The following is a 23,219-nucleotide window of genomic DNA, read 5'->3' as shown; positions in this document are numbered from 1 at the left end:
TCACAGGACTATCAGCAGGGAGGCAGCACCTCGGACCATCACACACATTGTACAGACACGTATACTGTGCAAACCGAAGCGCTTGAAGAGGAGCTCTGCAGCATCATGTGTGTCCACATGAGACAAAGAAAACAAGTAAAATGTTCCACATTATACAATGAGCCCTTTCAGGGTGAAATTCACCTTGGTACTGAATGTTCAGATCTAAACACACACTGCCTGCAGAGTGACCGGAGTGTGTGAAAAGACAGTTTGTGTGTTTTTCAGTGTTGGAAGAAGTATATAGATAGTGAAAGTAGTAATAAAACAGCATAAAGTACTGCATGACAATTAAAAGCATTGAGATCACACAGAGTAAAAGTACCTGAGTGAGCTACTTATTTAATTACCGATGCATTAAGGATCCAGTTTGAACACCATGAGCAGGTCTTAATATTGTGAATCTTGTGCTCTATCAGTGAACACACATACGACGAGGACAGGAGTGTTGTGACGGCGAGGGCAGTAACGCACATTGACCTTTGGTGGTGGAAAGGTGCCGTGAAAGGTAACAATACAGTATTACATAAATTAGGTGAGCATCCCTTTAATTGGATGGAAACACAGAATCCACAAAGTAAGTAAACAGTAAATTTTGTTCTCTGCAATGGAGTGCAAACTTTTCCTCTTTTTGTAAGATAAGACGGCCACAGAACTCCTACTTGCTTTGGTTTTAAATCAGTAGCCTGAAACTAATGTTTGTGAAGTGCAGTTCTAGTCCCTGTTTTAGCTGATTAACGTGTCCTCTGCGTTAGATTTCATTGGACATTGTCCTCTGTGTACTCCTCCGTTCATTTGACAGAAATTCTTTGAAAGAAAACCAAAAGAAAATCTTACTTTAAAAAGAAATCAATAAACTGTTATAAGATCTGGAAAAATAAAATGTTCAATTATAGATGTCAGGGCAGAGAAATAATCTCTGTATTCACGGTCTGTGTTGCTGTGATCGCTGCGTGTTGACAGTAAGCGCGCTCACATGTACTTTATCGCTTCATCTCATTTCACAAAACTGTTTTTTTCTCCAGCTCTCAAACAAACCTGTTCCAGTGTTTACCCAAAAGCCTTTCACATACAGTACACACTCACTCCTCGATATCAAACACTCAGAGATATGAATCACAAATAGCTCACTTCCTCTGGCGGCCCGAATGAGCGTCACGCTTCAATCAGAAACATCAGAGCGAAGGCAGGTTTTGTTCTTTCTCTCTTTTCTCTGTCTTTTTACTTTTCTAACCTTTTTAGCTCTGCCTGGAGGTGGATTTAAGACCATTTAACCTATTTGACTCTTCATATCGACCATAATGTGGCTAAAACTGTGAAAAAATCTGTGTATATATATTCTATATATGCTTGTTCCAGCGCTTTGCTGAAGCTCTGTGGTGCACATATTCACACCCAGCATGCAGTGCTTTTATGGCTGCACTGTTACATCAGATGCTAATATTCTCGCTGCCTTGTGCATCATTTACTGTACGCACGTTTCTCCAAAATTCAAGTTGACATTTTCGGCATCCTTTGGGATCTGCAGTAGGATTTGAAATAATCGTGGATCTACACAAGTATGCAAACTTTAAGAAGTCAAAACCTAAAAGAAGCTGCTGTTAGAGCCAGTGAGTGCTCTGAAACCGAGCAGATCATGACAATCTACAACAGGAAATTAAGTGTTATTGTGCGAATGGACAGCTAGGTTACATACAGTAGAGCAAACTTGCGTTAAGTCATGTAATACAGTATGAGAAAACCTTAAAACACTTAAAAAACATTTGCTTTTTTGGTGGAACAAACCCTCCTCTCAGACTCTGCTTCAACCAGATATCTCTGAATGCAAAGAATCTGTTACAACCAGGATCACCGTGCGTCCATGGCATTTGTTCAAGGCTTGCCCAAGTCTCAGTCTGACTCATCTTGGCCTGAATCCTACTAGGAAATTGTGACTGGGCTGCAGAAATGAGAAAACATCCACTTTCTCCTCTCCTCCCCGAGCAGGAACAGATATAGTATCAGTGCAGCTACAAGACGATGAAATGGGTTCGCTGGAAAACCGCATTTTGATTCAAGGTTAGCTGACACGGGTAGATGTATTGGAAGGTAAGGCATTTTTAGTTTAAAGCAGCGTAAGAGAAATGAGCAAATGGACTCTTGTACGATATATAAAACCAAACAGTTATTTACTTAATGGAGGAGCAACCACAGCACAATCACCACATGAGAACAGTGTGAGGTTACTTCAAACTGAGGGCCGCTGATCCGGAGGAAAGTCATTTATTTGATGTTTCATAGAAGATCAACTGTGCTGAGTCACCGAGGTCATTTGGCGTTAGAGCCCCATTTGCTTTTTTTCCAATCCAAATTAATTTAGTTTCAAGGTGCAGATGCTTTTAGGGACCTGATCTGCACCAGATGGACTGGGTATCGCCAAATGTCATTGATCTGTATAAAATACAGTTCGGCCACTTCCAGCTTGTGCTTAACGAGGCCCAGGAAATGACGACAGACTTTACGTCTTATTAACAACAAACTTTTAGCGGCGTGGAGGAGCTTCACGGTTTGAAAATGATGTGGAAACACGTGTAATTTCCCTGTGGAGTCACAGACAGTAAATGCAGCTTTTATCTTGGTTTATTACAGCTGCTCAGTGCTGTTTGCAAGGTCTGCATCTGGTCACAACACCAGCAAGCCTGCAGCACGAACCGTGTGTGCTGCATGTGTTAGACGAGGTGATGGTGAGTCTGCTGATTCGGGGTTGATCCACCGCAGTGACACAGTTTAGATTATGAAAGTTTAACTTCACAGATTTCATATTTTTGAAAAGAGCACTGATATCAGATCTTGTCAGGATTGGTATCGGGGAGAAAACGTTGGATCGATGCATCACGAGTTGCTTTCAGCCTTGTACTCGTATTATTATGACTAATGCTGATGATGTAGAACGCTTGGCATTTCGACACTTATTGAAAGTACACTCCTTAAGATCTCTAGTTTGAGGCAGCGCACATTTGTGCTCCTCTGTGGCATCATTACATCATACATCCACGTGAGAGACAGCCTTGATCTCCTGAACAGATTCTGCTGCTAATAAAGCCAGCCTTGTTTGGTGACCATCTCTGAGGTTATGTGCTTATTTTTTTCAGCTCAGAAAACTTCCTGAGAAAATGGCCAACGCTCATTTTGAATGCGAAAAAAAGACACGCACCGTCGTTTTGTTCCTCTGGCCTTCCTCACACTGTGTGCTCCACAGTGAAATGAGTGAAACAGGAAAGTTAAGAAAGTCTGGTCAGTGTTGCGACAGAGACGTGCCACTATTTTCATGCACTCAAGACAGTTGTTATATTTTTGGACTTTGCCTTTTTCCCATAGATCCTACCTCCTTAAAAGGATCGTGCGTGTTTAAGACACAACGGGGAAAAAGATGTTGGTATGCTTTTACAGTATACATTAAGGGTGCACTGTGCTGATTTTGTACTTTGTACAGAGACACAGAGGCGTTAATCATGACTCATCCCAGGCTGACATTAGTCTATTGTTCACACTGTCAGCAAATCCCATGAGAGCGCCCGCGATGCGTTGGTCCGTCAATACTTCTCGACCTCCCTGCCCTGCGAGGCTCAAGTCTGTTTGTTCTTACTGAAGACGCAAATCTTTACAAATGGATCACAAATACGTAGTTTTGAAAAAGGCTCAGTTATTTCCTAAAGCAGCTGGGCACTGTAGTTTTTAATGAACGTTACTCAGATTGGAGTAAATGGTGAATTTGTTGCGGACTATTTTCAGCGGCGGATCAATACACATTTGGTGATCTAGTGGGTATTTCCAGCAGCCACTCAGTGTATGTGTCTGTCTGTGTATGTGTCATAGTTCAATAGTGACGCTCACTGATGTGTTTTTTAATAGTTTTTGGGCAGCGGTGGAGGCGCACAGGAAAAGACATCAGGCTTCAGCTAAACAGGCAAACCTCAGCAGGACCAGTTCACTGTTGATTTTGAGATTTCTTAACAATTACGAACACGGCAGTCTTATCTTTTTCGGACTTTTAAGCCAACTTATTATCCTTTAGCGAGAGAGCACTAAAACCATGCGATTTGTGGATCGACGCAGGGTGGCAATAACATGAGACTCTGCCTTGACAACTTAAGAACAAACATGGAGGCCGTCAGAATGTTAAGTGCTGCCTTGTCTAACATTAAGTCCGTTTTCAAAGGTCAGGACCACAGTTGAGGCGGTGATGAATCGAGCACTTCATTCCTTGGCTTATAAACCCCCTTTTCTATCTCTATCATGTCTTTATGTATGGTGGTCTAACTCCCCCCCTCCTCTACCTCTCCTCCTCCGTTTCCTGTATTTCTCTCTCACTTCTGTCGTTTCCTCTCCTCCCCTCCCCTCTCTCTGTGGTTTTCTCTGGCCACTTAATGGAATGCATGGCATTTCCTCCCTCGCTCCCTCCCCCTCCTGTTCTTCTTCTCCTCCTCCTCCTCCTCCTCCTCCTCCTCTCCCCATCCCTCACTCCAGCCCCCACCTCCTGTAATGAAACGTAAACTTTGACATTTGTCAACTTAGTCCTCCCATCAACAATTTGCAGCGTCCGGGGGCGGAGGGTTTACTGTAGCGTGGCGTCTCCGGGCTAAAGCGCCACTCGCAGCGAGCCCTGACCCTTCGCCCTGTTCTCTCGCTCTTTCCTTCATTTGCTCTTTCCTTCATTCTTCTGTGTTTCCTTTGGCTCCTTAATCATGTTTCTCTTCTTTCTTTCACGCAGTGCTCTCTTTCTTTCCTTTACTTTTGTTCTACTTTGTCTCTTTCGTTCCCCTTCTGTGTTGCCTGATAATCTCCTTTTCCTCCTTCAGCCACTCTCTCCCTCTGTATCCCTTTAATTCAATTCTCTGCTGGCTGATAATCTGTTTTTTTCTTTCCTTTTTCTTCCACTGAGCACCCCTTCATTCTCTTTCGTTCTCTTTCATTCTCCAACTTCATTGATAAGGTCTTTTGCCCTTTTCCTCCCCTCCCCTCGCATTTCATATTCCAGTCCTCACAGCTTGAATCAATAGCAGTTTCGCAGTTAATTCCACAGCTCTACATCAATACCCAAAGGCTCCAGTCTCCTCCATCACCCCCCCACACATCCCCCCTGCCTGCCTGCTATGAATATTCAAATGCGTATTATAATAAAGTGGTTTTTCTAAATGCATTAGCACTCAGAGAGGAGGGGGCTTCAATACAAAATGAAATTTCCACCATTTTGAAGGAAGTGCAACATCATTCACACAAACAAAGAAGAAGACGCTCTCTAAGGGGCGATAGGTCAGTTTGGCTTTATTTGGATTTAAAAATGATTTTGTGCTGTTTTTTTGTTTTCAACAGGGCGATCTGCAGGAGAGGCAGAACAAAGCGAGGCCAGAGCCGAGAGCTTAATGAAGTGGTTTTCACGCATTAGCAAGCAGAGACGGGCTTCATCTGAAAAGTGAGCTTTGGAAAAACTGGCACACGCTCTCGCAAAGTGATCGACGGCGTCAAATTTAAAGAAACGGCATTAAAGGAAAGCGAGGGATGCTGCTTTTTTGTCTGAACGAATAGATTCATAAAGGCTTTTCATACTTTTTGAATGGTTATCTTCAGGTTTTTCTTCCCAAAGTGAGTTTATTTTGGATTAAAACTCAAAGTGCTGAAGGACAAACCCGGGCCAGCGTGAACCACCAGAGCCAAAGACGTGGCTTTCTCTCTACCCCCCCTCCTTTTTTCTATCCTCACACATTTTCTCTCCCTCCTTCTCTCCCTCTATTCATCCCTCGCTCTCCCCGGCAAATCCAAAAGTTGTGTCGCCATGGCAACAGCTGCCGTCTGCGAAAATTACCTAAATCCCTCCCTGTTTTTTTTTTTTTTTCCACCGTGCGTTCAATGGATGCTGTTTTGATGTGGGAACACACGATCGAGTCGGGGGGCGAAAAAGAGAAAGGAGAGGGGATGTGAGGGGAACGACGGAGCAGAAAGAGGAGAGGAGGGATTAGAGGTGGCCAGACAGGCAGCCAGTCAGTCAGCCGGAGAGGAAGAGTGAGACGGAGAGCAAACACAGACGGGGACGGACGCAGGACAACAAAAAGACAGACAACCCTGCAGATACATGAAACACAAAGCAAGTAAAACAAACAAAGAGTAAACAAAGAAAGGCAAAGCCAAGGGCACGAACAGCCAGCAGCAGACAGGTGGACAGACAGACAGGTGGACAGACTGACCCAGTGAGACGGGGCAGCATGCGAGACAGGTAGCAGGCAGAGAGGAGACAGACATGTGTCGCCATGGTAACACTGAAACCAGTGAGTAAAGGAGAGAGGGAAAAAGAGAGGTGGTGGTGGTGATGGTGGGGGGGTGGGATGGGGGGTTAAGAGGGAGAGATATAGGGAGCATGCCGTCCCCATGGTAACACACAAGGAGGGATCCTGAGTGAGGAAGCGAGACGCACGCACACACAGAAACAACACAAAAGGCACGTTAAGAAAGTGGGAAACATCGCGCGCCACATCCCAGCATCCCTCTGCCGTCCCCGCGCGCCGTCGCCACCTGATCTGCATCAGCATGTTCATGTTGTATGATGTGCTCATGAGAAGCCTGAGCCCACTTCTATGTGGCCAATTAGCTCTCAAACACGGCGTTTATGATCCCCGGACTCTGCCAGCGAGCCGCAGTTTTATCTTTGTGATGAAGAAGGCATGGAGTTGTGGAAAAACCCTGACGGATGGTGTAAATTATTACAGCTTGCAGCATTATTCTTGGTTGGATGGCGTACAAGGCAATCTGTTGTCTTATCATGTGTGTGAGACAAGGCCAGTTTCCAGGATCATGGCTGAGCCAATTCGGCAAAGACAATCACATTCAATTGAGATAAACCCTCGGTGGAAATCATGTAGCTGGGAAACTTCCCCAGAACGCTTATCAGACGCTAGTAATTACTCTTCAGCAAACACGCCAGCAGATTTGCAACTATTGTACCACTTAATCAGAGCATTGTGAAAGCAAAAAGGCTCGTGGCAGTATGTGACGAAATGAGTCAAGTTGCTTGACCTGAATGTGCTGCTGACTACAGCGACTGTCATTGCCAGGAAAAGAGTCACCAAACACAGCCTGCGGATTTACACTGAGAGCTAGTAGAGGCAGCATGGTCTGAATGAGCCCACTGTCATTGAACAGAGCCGAACACAACACGGGAAACAGCACCGAGAGCTAGCGGCTAATGGCTAACCAGTTGGCGCCCGCTGCTTTCAAAGCTCATCAAGAGCAGCTACAGCTGAGCTCAGATGGAAACACATCTTTGCGGATCATTAAAATGCTTTTGGACAGCGCTATTAAAAGTCAATTTGTTGCAGAAGAGGCTTTGCTCCTTGTTTTATTTACAAAATAACCCATCTTAGCAAAGTCCATCAGTATTCACAGAGCTTGCGTACTCTTCAGAACACAGATTGTTACCGCAGGTATCATTGAAAATTCCCCCTTTCCCTGGCGTATTTACCATTGTGTTGGGTCATTAATGCATGCTCAACTCATAATTACTATATTTCCAACAGCACTTTAAGGCAGCATAATTGCAGTGTGCGGCAGATGGCTGTTGGCTAACTGGCTTGCAGTTACGCCTAATGGCTATTTGCTATCGGTGTAAAACAGGCTAATGGTTCGCTGGCCAGCAGCTATAGCTTAAAATAGACAGCTGTCCTGTGTGGGCTCAGCCAGAATTGAAATGACTATGTGCTCCTCATTATCTGCTGCGGTGAATTCACCACACAATTATTATCCATAAAAGCAAAAGAAGAACGTGATGAACATTTCTTTCCCGTGTGATGTGCGAGCGCATGGACGCTACATTCAAAAAGGTTAATTTATGTGGAGAAACTGGACCATGTTTACGTCTAATTGAAAAGGCCATTCCTCTTGAAAAATAATTACCCTTGTGAAGTCGAGTGTAACAAATGTAAATCGTTAATGGACGTATATAGCATAAACGTGGTTCAAAGCCAGACTGCCTGGATGTTTATATGACATTCATGCTGTTTTTGTCTGCAATTTTATCTTCCAACTCAAGAGGGAAAAGAGCGGGAGACGGGGAATGTATATTCCTTTTCAAACAAGGAGACTAATTACAAGGGATTAAGTAATTGCATGGGGAATATTCAGGAAATCTTTCTCAAAACCTTTTGTTCCAAACCCCATTAATTTCACCCAGCTCCGTCTGTAGCGGGTTGACTTTATGTGAGCGGCTTCAAAGGACAAATCTACGAGATATTTTCTGTTCTGCTAAGAAAACAGCACTTCATGGAGGCAGAGGCACAGAAAGCTTCAATGTGGAAGACTGAGGCTGAAGAGTCACGCACCCACACTGCAACTTTACAGAGGAAGCATTTTATGTTGGAGAAGTTTTGATGAAAGTACACCACCTTTTTAATAATTTAGAACAAAATCATTCTGGTGCTGCTGGTGTGCTTTGCAAAAACTCTTAAAATGTGTGCATAAAAGTACAAGAACATAACACTTGTTTATGAGATGGTTTTTTAGTTTCACTTGTGTCAAGGTCTAGAAACAAAATATGATGAGGAACACAAGAAAAACTCACCTCAACTCAGCTTTTGCTACTATACATGGATAGCATTAATAGCTAATATGCTAACTGTAGACTGTGTAAAACATGGACGTGGTCTCTATGACATCACCCTCAGGTCTCTGAAGAGCCATTGTGAAGCTCAGCGCCACCAAACTCCTCGCTTATCAAAAAATGGGCAAAGAGGTGAAGTTGAGATGGGCCAAACTTAAGCCTGGTTGCAGACACTAAGTCACTCACTCAAAGCAGCCATAGTCATAATTATGCATATCATTAAACCTTAATATAATACAACCAAGTGCGTTAAGTAAAAAATTTTCCCCCCATAGAGTTGTCATGATTGGGGAAATTAGCTACAGAGACCAAAATAGTTTTTAAATATGCTTATTTTTGCTGTGAAGTTGGCCATTTTAATATGGGGGTCTATGGGGATTGACTGATTTTTGAAGCCAGCCTCAAGTGGCCATTCGAAGAACTGCAGATATTCAGAAGGTCTGAATATCTGCATTTGAATGGGAATAAAAGGAAATCCAGCATGCATATAAAACTGCACGGCTGCAGTAATGAACATCAACGCAGAGCATAATAGACGGGAAGGATATGATTGCTGATGGAAAATGTGAAAAATGGCAGCACAGAACCTCCAGACAGCTCAGCTCATTGCTAAGAACATGAAGCAAAGCTCTTATTTTACTAGCTGATTGAGTGAGTGGAGACTTAAGTGATTCGGGAACACATCAAGATGCTTTTGTATCGACGGAGGCCGGTTAAGGTGGTTCAAGTACGTATCGCTGAAGAAGAGCTGCAGACGCTTGCTAAGGAGAATGACCTTTAACCTTCCTGCTTTCACCGAAAGAAGCAGATAGCTGCATACTTCCAGAACCAGAGTCAATCCACAGCTTTCAGTCCCATCTCACAGCCATTCAGAAATGGAGTGCAGCGAACAGACCGAATGACGTACATCACAACACCTGCACCGTCTGCTTCGTCTGTTAAGGCCACACGCACGCGGCGTCAACACCCACATCATCGCGGATCGATACGTGTCATCAGAGCAAGATATACCGCACGGTGCTATTTTCCAGCGCTGATGCACACCAACGGTCCAGAAAACCACTATTTTATATCACGTTCACTCCCACTGGCCCATCCTGGCTACTGTACCTTGACTACCTCTGCAGCCTGTCTGGTATCAAGTGACAAAATCCTACGTGACGAGCGTTTTGTATTCCACTGAAGTCGACCTCCATGTCTAAGTTCACCATATAATGAATATCCACACTCAAATCGTCTGTTTATGCATTAAATTAAAGCACATTTCTTTGATTGTTATCTCTGCACATCCTCTTTGTTTACTCTACAGTACCGCACAGCTCTTTCACTTAAAAGCACTGAAACCTGAATGTGTCACTGCAGAAACCTCCTCTTTGTCCAGGTCTCGTATATTTTCTGTATTAAATATTCACCCTAAAATTGCACTCGCTCACGTTTGTATACTCCGTGTGGAGGATGGGGAATCGCTGACCCATGTCGACTCTTATTTTGGATCACCATGTAGCTTCGGTGCATTTGGGGGAAACAGATCGAGGCCTCTGCAGTCGGAGCTGTCTGAACCCTGGGACTCCCAATCAATCCTCCCCGCCTCCCCCCCTCTGTCTTTCTCATTGCTCGCTCGCCCTCTCCACACAGTGATGGAGGTCATGTGTGGTCAAGAGCTGAGAATGGACAATCAGGCAGCAGCCGTGCCCGCTATTATCACTGCGGCGCATATCTCTCTGCCTCTCTGCCGGCTCTGTACAGAGCAGCCATATTACCCTCCTCACTCTGCCATTATTGTCTTTACCTCCCATTGACTGTCCAACACTGAGCAGCACAGGAATGTGTTCATTTGTAAAGAGTAATGTAAGGGATTATGGTTGAGATTCAGAAACGGTACTCAATCCCAGTAACAACTGGAGATGCATGAGAGGGATTTTATCAGTTTGCATCTGTGCTTTCCAAACCAAAACTTTGAACCGAGCATCACCTGGTTTTGTTCGGCGCTGGAGGGCAAACAGTAGGCCGACTGTTAATTAAACCACACTGTCCTTTTTTATCTTATTACACCTGTTAAATACAGAAGATGTTCGAGCTTCAAAGTGGCACTGAGTCCTTCATTATGCTTCCTCAGTGTAAATTCTCATTTCAGAGTTTTCTTAATTGATAATATCCTTAATGTCCCTCAATAATGAAACACAATAGTCTCCTGGATTATTTAAGAATACCAATTGCTGTCAGTTTGTAATTATCTCTTGGAAACATTTTCCAGCAGTTTGGAAGGAGGGACGGCTTTAAATGCAATCATTCCCAGAAGCCTCAGCTCTCATTGCCGCGGAGAAGAAGCCAGTCAGCGGCAGAAACCAGAGCCTTTGAATGTGGGAACAAAATACTTCGAAGTCGTCGCCTAAACTTTCCCGACGCACTTCTCGTTAGCGATTCACGTTGGATGCCGGGCGGAGGAACAAACAGGACTTCGACAACCTGAAGCCTGGACGTGCTAAGCGACTCCCCCCACTTCTCCTGTCCTGAGTAAAGTCGTGTAATCACTTTTTCACTGAGTAATGACTCATTAATTAAATCTTTTAATTAACTTGGCCAACGCTGCCTGATTGCGCTTCATCTCAGCTCAGTACATTCACACCTCCTTTGCTCATCTCGCCTTTCACGTTTTCTCCCTATATGTTTTTTTTTTAAAGTTTCTCCCAAGTCCTTTTTCTCCCTCTTCCTCCGTTGCTATGGTAACTCTCTCTTTCTCTCCCTCTGTCTCTCACCCCCACTTTCCCCTCTCTCTCTCTCTCTTTCTCTCTCTCTCCAGTGGCTGGTTGGATGGTTGCTATAGAAACAGACTTATTTAAAAGAAGAGCTAAGAAATTATCTTTTTCTCTCGCGCTCCCCAACATGCTCGCTTTTGCTCCCTCGCTTCCTCTCTCTTTCACTTTCCCCATCTTGCTCGCCCTCCCCCTCTTCCTCCCTGCCTCTCTCTCACCCCCCCCGCTCTCTCTCTCTCTCTCTCTCTCTCTCTCTCTCTCTCTCTTGCTTTGCCTCAATCACAAGCGAGCAGACCTGCTCTTTTATTTTCCTTTGGCTCTCGCCGTATTTTGTGGATTTGCACACACACACACACACACACACACACACACACACACACACACACACACACACACACACACACACACACACACACACACACACACACACACAAACCTGCAATCTCTTTCTTTCTTCATCTCTCTTAGCTGAGAGCTGCACACACACACACACACACGCACACACACACACACACACACACACACACACACACACACACACACACACACACACTTTTTCCAATGGTCTCCCTCTCACACAAGCCTCACAATACCTTTGTTAAGGAATAGGAATACACAAAGCAGACACACACAATCTCTCTCTCTCTCTCTCTCTCTCTCTCTCTCTCTCTCACACACACACACACACACACACACACACACACACACACACACACACACACACACACACACACACACACACACCCCTTGATGTTCACTCAGGAGAACTTTGCATTGACTCATTTCATTAATCCCACAGAGATTTACTTCATCAGCTTTTGGAAACTGGATTTTTGTCCCCTGATAGGACCCGTAATGTGAGTTTCTTTTTCTGAAATGTCTCTCAGCACGTCCACTGCTTCACATGAACAACAAAACACTGAAGCAAACACAACAAACACATTAGGCTGCATCAGACATTAAGGATTAAATGGCTGCAGTGTAATCAATCAAATCACTTGTTTTTACGTCCTCAGCATAAAACTCAATAAGAATCTTTCACAGAGGACGTTTTGACAGTAAATCACAGGAGTAAATAGCTGCTTCAGTTTCAAGGCGCTGTGTGTGTCAGCTCACTCACACTGTCCTGACCTTCTGGGACACTTGAACAGGTTGTTTGCATTCAGTCATGTGACGTTAAATTACTAGTTTAATGACATTATGAGAGCAATGGGCAAACAGAAAATCAGAACATATGTTGGATGTGACTCTTATGTTATGAAGAGGAGCGATTTTTCAACTGAACTCAAAGTTTTGCTGCTGTTGAGGCAGAGGAGTGCTCATTCAGACGTCGTACTGCTGTAGAAACCAACTGGAAGCAGACTAAAGAATGGAGGCAAACCATTATTTTGGCTGGGTCTATCTTACAAACTATTAAATAATATAATATAAACTATTAACGCAGATTTAACAAGTGTTTGTCGTGTTGCTTGCAGCTCTTACTTTAAATCTTTTTTAAATCCATTTCTCCGGCGTTTTTTTGGTCAGTTTCTTGTGTTTTTTCACACTTTACCGTACTCAATAAAAGCTGGTCATGGTTTCTTGGTTTGATCAATTTGAGCAACCGTAAATGACGCACAGGCATTTTGAGTGTGTGTTACAGAGCTTCTTATGCAGAAAATCACTTCCTGTCCTCCATCTGCAGCTCGCGCCACAACAAAAGAGGACGTTACATCATCTGCAAACAGCCCATAGAACTGAGCCAATGCTCATTTTATTATTTCCACCTGTGCATCCTGTCAACATGTCTGCTGTGAAAAGAGCCTATACACACACACTCCTCGGTGCAACCATCCAAAAAACGTGGAGACACACTCGCAGTCTAATCTCCTCTCCAGAACAATGACAAATCTCACTCTGACATAATCTTCACACGTGACGCCATGACTTCATTTACCGCCACGGGACCGAGAGACGGGCAGCGTGACGTCACCGCCACCGCTGAGAGCTGCTCGCTTATCTCCCTGCACCCGGCCATATCAGGCTTCACCGAGGGGAGATACTGTCAACCCCACCGCCGCCACCTCACCCAGCCGCGCTCTCGCCTTCTCCCCTCCTTGCCTCATCGAGCCTCGCCAAGCCGAGCGGAGCCCGCGGTGTTATCAGTTCCTGATAGTTATCGACTTCCATTAAAACATAAGAGGGGGGAGAGGAGGAACAGGCAGACAGACAGACAGAAGGAGGATGGAAACACAAACAGAGTGGGTGGTGATGGATCCCGGCTTTCATCATCTGTAATCATGCTGTCCATCTCCATCTTCAAATCACTGCCTCTTCTTTTATCACCGTTTAAAATCCACCAAAGGAAAAGAAATAAAAGGGATAGAGGGATGTATTGAGCCTTCAAAAAAAAAAAGGGGGGGGGGGGCTTGGTCGTGGTGCCCACGCAATAAAATCATTTGGTTACACGAGTTCAGTCTCTGATAAGGGAAATAAGTTCGGAAAAGCGTCTGTGGCAAAGATCGGAAGGCGCTAAATGTTAAATTAAGTGAAAGTGGAGCCAGTGGATACTGGGTCTGTGGGGTGTGGAAAATTAGGATTATGATCATCACACATTTGGCTTTTGAAAGAGGAAGCATTAAATATCACAAACTTTTCCTTTAGCAGAAGCTTTAGTTTGGATGAGATATGGCGTTTTAATAGAGTCAGTAACTGCCTGCTTCGATGAGGACGAAAGCAACGTCTATACATCACAAACACGTGATAGCAAAGTTTAGCGCCAATCAACAATACTTTTGAGAAATGTGTTTTCTGCAAAATAATATAACAAATAAATGTTCTAAAATCTTAGATATTGTCTGAACACGAGCATTTGATGGCACCTTTTGGAACTTGGATCTCGATCTTTTGATTATGTTTTTTGTTTTTTTCTATTTTTTTTTTTCATTTTGCCTTTATTTTTTATAGTGTGCAGCAGAGAGACGGACAGGAAATGTGGGGGAGAAAGAGAGGATGACATTAAACAAAGGTCCCCGGCCAGATTTGAACTGACGATGCTGCAGTTAGGTGGTACGTGCCCCACATCACCCCCAGGCCTCGGTCATACATGTTAGCATCGAGCCCAGCGAGCAGGTCTGCTAATCAACCGTCCAAACTGAATCTGAATAATCTGTCAGTTCGGTGATCTTCTAACTATTTTACAGTGTTACGTGATGTGTGGAGTAAGTGCAAACACACACACGCTCAGTCATCCGACAGCACGCATAATCCAGAGCGAAGACAAAAAAACCTCTGATAGCGATCTTGTAATGGATCAGATTGATTTAATTCACTGCTCCGGACAATTTCTCATTCTTAATCCTCAAAATGTCTCTGAATGGATTTTACGTGGGAGGCCCATTCAATTGTTCTCCCTCACCTCCACGCATGAGGCTCTCAGACAGCCAGCGAGCGAGCGAGCAGGAGAAAACACAGGCAGACAAAGGAGGCGAGAGGGAGACGGAGAGCGGGAGAAACTTAAACTACCTCCACGCTAAGCTCATTTGATCTCAGTCCTTTCTGTTGACATTTCTTCTTTGTATGAAAAGGAAGCACTTTCATGTTTTTGGTGCTTTTACGCTTGATGTCTGCATTTCTTTGAAAGCTTCTCCTTGGAGAGGGTGGCCGGTTTGGTTTCTCACATTCGCTTCCAAAAAAGCTGAGCGGGGTTACTTCCAGCCTTTTATCACTTTTATTGAACGCTCCTGCGGAGAGACCCACTTTATTTATCCGTCCAGGGTGGAGGACTCTGCCGAGGGCGGAGCTCTGTGCATTGCAGCGTGCTGCTTGGACCGGCGGTGAAATATGCTGGAAATGCCTGGAAAACTCCAGGCCTGCTCTCCCAGGAGAGCCCCATCTATAATAGGCCTGGCTGTTTCCCTCTGCTCCCTCGCTGGAACCCTCTCCACACATAAATCTCTGCTCCCCAACCCTCCTCTCCTCCTGCTCTTCCTCCTCCTCCTCCTCCTCCTCCTGCCCTCATCCACTGCTGCATCTCTCTGCTCTTTCTTTTTCCTGAACTCCTTCCTCACTCCTCTGCCCTCTTCCTCCTTTTCATCTCTCTTATCTACTTCTCCATTTTCCTGCTCCTTCACTGTGCTCCTCAACCCTTCTCTCTTCCTCCTTTGGTCTCCCTCTTCATCCCTCCCCTCTTTCACTCCTCTGCTGTCTTCCTACCCAAAATTCTGTCATATCTCCTCTCTCCTCCACCCACAAGTGTTTCCTCCATCCATCTCCACGCCTCCTCTGACAATTAATCTCCTCTTTGCTGCCCCCCTTTACTCGTCTGCCCTCTTCCTCCTCCAAATCTCTCCCTGTTATCTCCTCTCCCTCCATCTAATTCTTCTTGTTCCAGCACCTTTGCTCCAACCCTCACCAAACAATAAATCTCTGCTCCTCAACCCTGCTCTCCTCCTCCTTTAGTCTCCATCTTCAGCATTTCCTCCACCCCCCTCTTTCACTCCTCTGCTGTCTTTCTACCCACATTTCTCTCCTCCCTTATTTGTTGTCCTCATATCTCCTCTCCCCTCCGTTCCTGCTCCTCTGATGATTAATCTCCTCCTCGCTGGCTCCCTTTACTCGTCTGCCTCCTTACTCCCACCCAAACCTCTCCCCTCCTCTCACCTCATCTGTTTCTCTCCCCCTGCTCCCTTCCTCCAACCCTCTCACACATAAGTCTCTGCTCCCCCACCCTGCTCTCCTCCTCCTCATTTCAGTCCTGCATCTCCCTGCTCCTTTCTTTTTCCTGCACTCCTTCCATTAAGTGCTCCTTCCTCCATTTCAGCTGGTGCTCAGCTCTTCTTCACTCCTCTGCCCTCTTCCTCCTCCAAATCTCTCCCTGCTATCTTCTTTTCCTCCATCTAATTCTCCATTTTCCAGCTCCTTTGCTCCAACCCTCTTCTAACAGCAAGTCTGTGCTCCCCAACCTCCTCCTCCTCCTTTAGCCTCCCTCTTCATCATCCCCTTCTTTCACTCCTCTGCTGTCTTTCCACCCACATTTCCTCTCCTCCCCTCATTCTGTTGTCTTCTTATTTCCTCTCTCCTCCATTCGTACCTCTCCCTCCATCTCCACACCTCCTCTGACAATTAATCTCCCCCTTGCTGCCCTCCTTTGCCCTCTTACTCCCACCCAAATGTCTCTCCTCCCCTCATCCTCTTTTCTTCTCCTCCTCTCACCTCATCTGTTCCTCTTCCCTTGCTCACACATAAATCTCTCCTCCCCAGCCCTGTGCTCCTCCTTCACTCTCCCTTCACTTTCTCTTACTGCTCCTTCTGTCCCCCATCCATTAATGTTTCCTCCACTCCCCCTCCAGCCTCCCCCTTTCTGCTGCCTTCCTTCACTCCTTTGCACCCCCCCACTCTCTTGTCCTTATAGTTTATTCTTCTCCTCCCTTTTAATCTACTCCCTCGCTCCAACCTTTCTCCCCTCCTCCCTCACTCATGACTCATTCCTCTGGTCTCACCTATACACTTCTGAAGCCCCCGTCTTCCAGTTTCCTCTCGTCTCCTATCAGCATTTCCTCCCTCCATCTCTGCTCCTCCTCTGAGTGCCCACAGATATCTGCTGCCCTCCTTCCCTCCTGTTGCCTCCCACTCCTCTTCACCCCCCCCCTTCATTTCCCCACAATTTCCTCCTTCACTCTTCCTCTTACCACCTTTTGTCTGCCTCCTTCGCCCCTTTATCCTCCTCCCACCTGAATTTCCCTCCTCTTCATTTCTCTCTTGCACTCCTCTGGCCTCATCTACACTTTCTCCTTCTGCCATCTTTCCATGAATCCTCCCTCCATCCTCCTCCTCCCACTAGAATTCCTCTCCTGCTCTTATTTTCTCTTCTCATCTTCATTTTTCTGCTCCACACATACACCTCTACTCCCCAGCCCTGCTCTCCTCAGCCTCCTCTCCTGTCAGCCCATTCTCCTCCTCTGCATCTCACTCCAGCCCTCATCCACATTCCTTTCCTCTTAGACCCTCCTTTGATCCTTCTTCTCCCAATCTGAATTTCTCTCCTTCCCTCATACCTTCTTCCTCTTCTTCCTCTTCTCTCCCCTCATCTACTCCATTATTTTCTTTCTATTACAGTTCTCTGCGTGTCTTCTCCTCCCCCTCCTTTCCCTCCCGGTCCACTACTCCTCTCTCATTCACGCTGACATATCATCCAGATTGATGGGTGTCAGTACTAATACCAGTCGATGCCCTCTGTTAGGATCGGGGCACTCTTCAGTCTTTCGCTCAGTCACACACACTCGCACACACACACACACATCAGCCCGTGCAGAGGAAGGAGAATTTGCCGGCGTCCTTTTAGCAGATTACTAGATTATCGGGGCATCGTGGTGAATTAAGCAACAGCTAATTGTGGCGGTTATTTTATTTATTTATTTTAATTGCTGTTCCTTGTCACCTCAGATTACACTTCTCGCACCATGAGGATATCAGATCTGTCAGGTACTGGAGGGCTTTGGGATGAGGCCCACACACACACACACACACACACACACACACACACACACACACACACTTATCTCCATCATGTTGTTTGAACCTCACTCTGCTCTTAAACAAGGCTTGTCATGCCATTTTTAATTATCTTCATTTGAGAGTACAGTGTGTTTTTGTTTTTTATGAGTGGTTTTCTTTTCTAAATTAGAGCAGCAGAGACCTTTCACATTCACTTCCATGGCACAGTCAGGACAGTATGGCACTAATGGCAAACGCTGGAGATTTGATTCATCCTGAGGGCCACTCAGCGGTGCTTAAGATGATAAAAGAAGAAGAACAACATGTCTTGTTCATCTATATTGAACAACAGCGATAGTACAAAAGCAAACTGTGGGACCTTGATTAATATTCTTCTTTCTTGGTCCTTGAATTTTTAACTCTGGATTAAGAACACAAGGCCACAAGGTAATTCCACCATCTGGTTTGCTGATAAAACCTGTTTTTAATGCAATTCAAAACAGGCCTCTGCCCTGGGGCCCAGACCTTCAGGGGCCCTGGAAGTTCACTTCTGTTTGCTGTAATTTGATTAGCTGCAAATTTGTTTTTGAAAATCGACCATTAAAAGGGACAAAATCGACAAAATTGGTCCAGATGCTGAATTTGTAGTTGATCTTGACGTCTTAGTGAGCGTTCAGACTGTTTGAGGCACTGCTGAGACGATGAGGAGTAATTTTTACTGCTATGGAAAGTGAACATACTGTCAATTATTCTCTATCCTGTGAGGAAAGCAGCAGAGATACGACAGTCACGCTACAAAATGATCTACCTGGAATGTGTGTTTGCACTTTTGATGAACAAACACAAGGCCTTGCAGGATGATGTCGCATTTTGATGCAGCAAAAGTTGAGCCGGGTTCAAGTTTTTTGAGGACGACGGTGCATTTTTTCGCAGAAAATCTCTGCATTGGCACCCCTGCTGCGTCAACAGTGTAGCCTCATTTAAATAAATTAAGGGGAAACAGAGAACATGATCTTATACAAGAGCCCTATTTAAAACTCACTGTACAAAATGTTCATTGCAGTCCTATGGCTGTATGAGTTAAATAGCCTCAGGGTGCATACACAATGCATGAGCGGTGGTGTTGGTGGTTGGATGAGGTGTCGACAGGCCCCAAGAAGAGCCTCGTTTTTGCCAAACAACCTGCTTTGTCCACCCATGCAACAGTGGATCTCCTGCAAAATCACTGAACTGAATAGCTGAATACTTGGAAATTCATTGCTCTTACCTTCCAGGACACACTAATGTGTCCCATACTAAAAAAAACAACCTTCCTGCATGAGGCTGCGCTTGTGAAATCTAGTATAGCAGTGGTTCATTACCTAAAAATAAAAAACATGGTCGCGAGCTATTGTGCTTTCCTCCGAATCTTTACATGCTGTAAATGCCAAAACAGTTCTGACTTAACCCACAAAGCCCCATCTGAGAGCATTTTATATGTTAGATGATTCAGAAAGGAATTACACAACTGTTAGAGGGCGGAACAGTGGAGAGCTTGAAACTAATGATCAAAAACAATCTCCTCATACAGTCTGTCACTGCGCTAAGTTATAGCAAGTAGAATGAATCATTTTGGGATGTGTGAAGACTCTCGGCCATGCAGGTCGCTGCGAATCAAAGGCAGCTGGACTGGCTTTGGATTCTTGAAGATGTTTGGACGAGAGTCCAAAGAAAGTCCAGTTGCTTTTCTAGATGCATGTTCAGAGACCTTTGTGTGCCCCTGGAGCCCACTTTGGTGTAAACCTGTGCTGATGTAAACCATCAAACATTGATGGTCCAGCTGGGTTGCTGTCGAAGGAGAGACCCGAGCCAACAGGGCCTCCTCTTTCTCTCCCTCTGCTTCCTGAGCGCTCCTGCTCTGCCTCTGTTTATCCTCAAACATCCCCTCTTGTCAACAGATTAGGACTGAACCCCGCTGTCTCTTCCTTTCTTCGTCTCTCCCTGCCTCCATCTCTCTGTCTTTTGGCCTGTCTCTTTACATCTGCGCCTCTGCTCTTCTTGTGACGGGAGAAGAGAGTCGGGGGAGGAGGAGGGGAGAAAAGGGAGAAAAAGAAAGTCTATGTGTGTGTGTGTGAAAGAGAGGGAGAGGAGGGAGATGGGACAGGTGCTTGCAGTGCAAGAATCGCTTTGCTTGCTTTGCTTGCTTTGCTTGCATGATCAGGCTGCAAAAATGTTCAGCTAAAGCAAAAGTGCTGTTCAAGAATCAACTCCGAGAAATAGGCTTCCTCGCCTGTGGCCAGGCCGGCGCTGGCAGCGGTGTCGGATCACAGCGGCAACACACCACATCCGACCCACACGCACATATACACATACAGGGCCGAGCTGTAATTACAGAGGCCCACAGACATGCGGTCAACCACACGGAGATGTAGCCGGCCTGTGTTTGGACGCCAGGCGCACCACTGGACTGAGCAGTAAATCAGCAGAGAGACAGCCAGAGCTGTCGGCAGGGGAAAGCAGGCAGAGACACCTGGAAGACTCCAAACAGGCTAAACACACATTAGGCTGCAGCTGCTGCATGTAGGGGACGGATTCACTCTGATCACATTTACAGGCTTACACCGGCTCAGCTGGAGACACTGATCTGCCGCTCTGCTCTGTTCTCTGCTCCTCTGCCTCGCTTCTGTTCGTCTTCTGTCCTCTCTTGTTCCGTTCTGTCCCGGCCTGCTCCGTTCTGATCTGTTTTTTCTTCTTCACTCCTGCTTTGGTCTCCTTTGTTCTGCTCTGTCCTGCTCTTTCCTGCCGTCCTCGTTCGGCTCTGCTTTGTTTCGCTCTGTTTGATTCTCCTCAGCTTGAATAATCAGACTTTACTCTCTCTGCTCTTGTCTTTCGTCCAGCTACAACAAACACTCAGTAGCTTGAGCCCTAAATAATGTGAGCTCCTTACGATATTGATTGATTGACATTATCATAATATTAGCTGATTGAATCTGTTCTCATCCACAGGAATACGCACCCATTCAATACGAGACATTTTTCAGACCTTTTTCACCATAGGTACTCAACTACTACTTTCAATTGCATAAGCAATAATTCTATTCTATTCTATTCTATTCTATTCTATTCTATTCTATTCTATTCTATTCCAGGCGGTCAGATATGCTCCAGCCTGGGAGCTCCTCTGACCGTCTGTCTGGGCAGATCACTGTCTGTGCTTCATCACACCGGCGGCCCGCAGCACCGGGGACCCAGGTGCTGAGGCAGGTACTCACACACACACACACACACACACACACACACACACACACACACACACACACACACACACACACACACACACACACACACACACACACAGAGTTGAACTGTTCACATCAGGCTACTTCAATTAATCACCTCTGCCTTTGGAGCTGTGACTGCCCTCAAACACAAACGCACACTCATCCTCTCTCTCACTGAGGCGTGTGTGTGTGTGTGTGTGTGTGTGTGTGTGTGTGGAGAAAGAGAGGGCAATCTATCAAGGTGATCGATAAATAGGGACATTAATATTAGTAATGGGGCACTCCTCCAGTCCAGTGAATATGTCTCCGTCTTTACGGTAAAATATGAATTTTTCTTGGCACCTGCACGTTTGCAGCGGGGCCGCGCGCACGTGCACGAGCACGCGAGACTCTACCTGCATGCTAAGAGGATGATGCACTGGTCTCTATTATCTCTCTCTCTCTCACACACACTCACTCTCACACACACACACACACACACACACACACACACACACACGCACACAGACTTTCTGTCTCGAGGGTCTCTTGCGCTTTACTCCACTCTTTACCTACACATGCAAAGACACTGAGATTAAATGAATGCACGTGCCTGGCGCGTGCGTGCCGTGTGCGTGTGCGCGCGCGTGTTGGAAATTGATCCAGTGTGACTCATGTTAAAGCCCGGTGACCAGCATTGGATCTTCGCCTCATCAATCATCCCCGGCTGCCAGGCTATGCGCAGTGTGTCTGTGTGTGTTCGCACGCGTGCGTGCATGTGTGTGCGTGTGCGTGTGTGTGTGTGTGTGTGTGTGTGTGTGTGTGAGAGAGAGAGAGAGAGTGCGCGTGTTTGTAGCACAACCTCTGTTGACCCACACTGCGTGTGTTTGTGTCAACCAAATCTATCTATTCATGCGTTTCAAAGGTCACGTCAAAGCAATGTCGCGTGCAGATGCTCCACATCTCTCTCATAAACGTGCAATTGAAGAAAAATGAACGCAGCGCGTGTGGACCGTTTGAGTCTGACTCTCATTTTTCTCCCAGCAGAGCAAAGACCCTGAACACCCCACGACTCTTTTCCCTTCAGCGCGCTGTAATGATGATGTCCAGAGCAGCGCAGATCTATAACAACGTAACACATTTACACACGCGCACACACACACACACACACACACACACACACACACACACACACACACACACACACACACACACACACACACACACACACACACACACAGCCAGACATGTAGATGCGCACACACACACGCACTGCCAGCACCGACAGAAAGGCACCCACACAGCGCACAGACGCCCGCACACAGCAGGGTAGAGAGGAGGGGAAATGAGGAAGAAATCGGGCGTTAAGAAGAAACTTTTCGCTGTTGTCTCAGCAGTTCAGGCTGAGTGTGTGTGCGTGTGTGTGCGTGTGTGTGTGTAAACATCTCTCACCTTGGTTCAAAGTGATCGCCAAAGTTATGATCCACAGGGCTGGCATGGTTCAGCCGAGCGCATTCAGATTCCTCCCCTCGGCTCTGCTTCCCCGAAAAGACACCATCAATTCCTCCCGACCGGGTGAATTTAACCGGAATCCTCTTTGAGTCATGAGAGTGAAAGCAGCCAAATTTAGAGGAAAAAAATCCGGATCCTCTTTTTCCTCTCTCCTCCTTCCCTTTCTTCCACTGCTGTGCCTGTTTGTCCCGTGCGTAAAATAAATCTGTTTCCACTTTTTTCTTTTTTGGTCTGCGCCTCTTTCCCTCTCTGCGCTCTAGATTCCCATTTAAACAGGACTGAATTCCTCTGTCCCTCTTCTCTCTCTCGCTCTCTCTCTCCCTCCCTCTCTGCCGCCCCCCTCTCCTCTCATACAATCAGTGGCACACACACCCTCCCTCCTCCTCCACCTCCTCCTCCACGCCTCCCCGCTCCAGCCCTCTGTTTTGGGCACCTCAGAGAGGAGGTGAAGGGCGCTCCAGCGGCCGCAACTTGAACTGCGCTTTAAACGTGAAACTTAAACCATCAAGTGCTTTAAAGTCACAACTGAATGAACCCTGAGCGCAGATTATTCGGCTTGTAAATGTTTTGGAATAC

The 23,219-nt window shown here is 45.9% G+C and overlaps 1 protein-coding gene across 2 annotated transcripts in view; it reads right to left on the bottom strand.

Annotated features, from left to right (window-relative positions):
• The window catches only part of kirrel1b (kirre like nephrin family adhesion molecule 1b), a 67,017-nt gene extending 44,084 nt beyond the window's left edge, over positions 1-22,933 (bottom strand). The window contains exon 1 of one of the 2 annotated variants that reach the window (XM_070973761.1): positions 22,584-22,933. In XM_070973761.1, coding sequence (XP_070829862.1) covers positions 22,584-22,629 — 46 coding nt within the window. In that variant the 5' untranslated portion in view covers positions 22,630-22,933. The remainder of the gene's footprint in view (positions 1-22,583) is intronic. The other variant, XM_070973762.1, reaches the window with a different exon arrangement.
• Between the last annotated feature and the right edge of the window lie 286 nt (positions 22,934-23,219).

The sequence above is a fragment of the Chaetodon trifascialis genome, chromosome 11, assembly GCF_039877785.1.
Source record: "Chaetodon trifascialis isolate fChaTrf1 chromosome 11, fChaTrf1.hap1, whole genome shotgun sequence".
In the NCBI taxonomy this organism is placed as follows: Eukaryota; Metazoa; Chordata; class Actinopteri; order Chaetodontiformes; family Chaetodontidae; genus Chaetodon; species Chaetodon trifascialis.
This window is presented reverse-complemented; position numbering and strand designations above follow the sequence as displayed.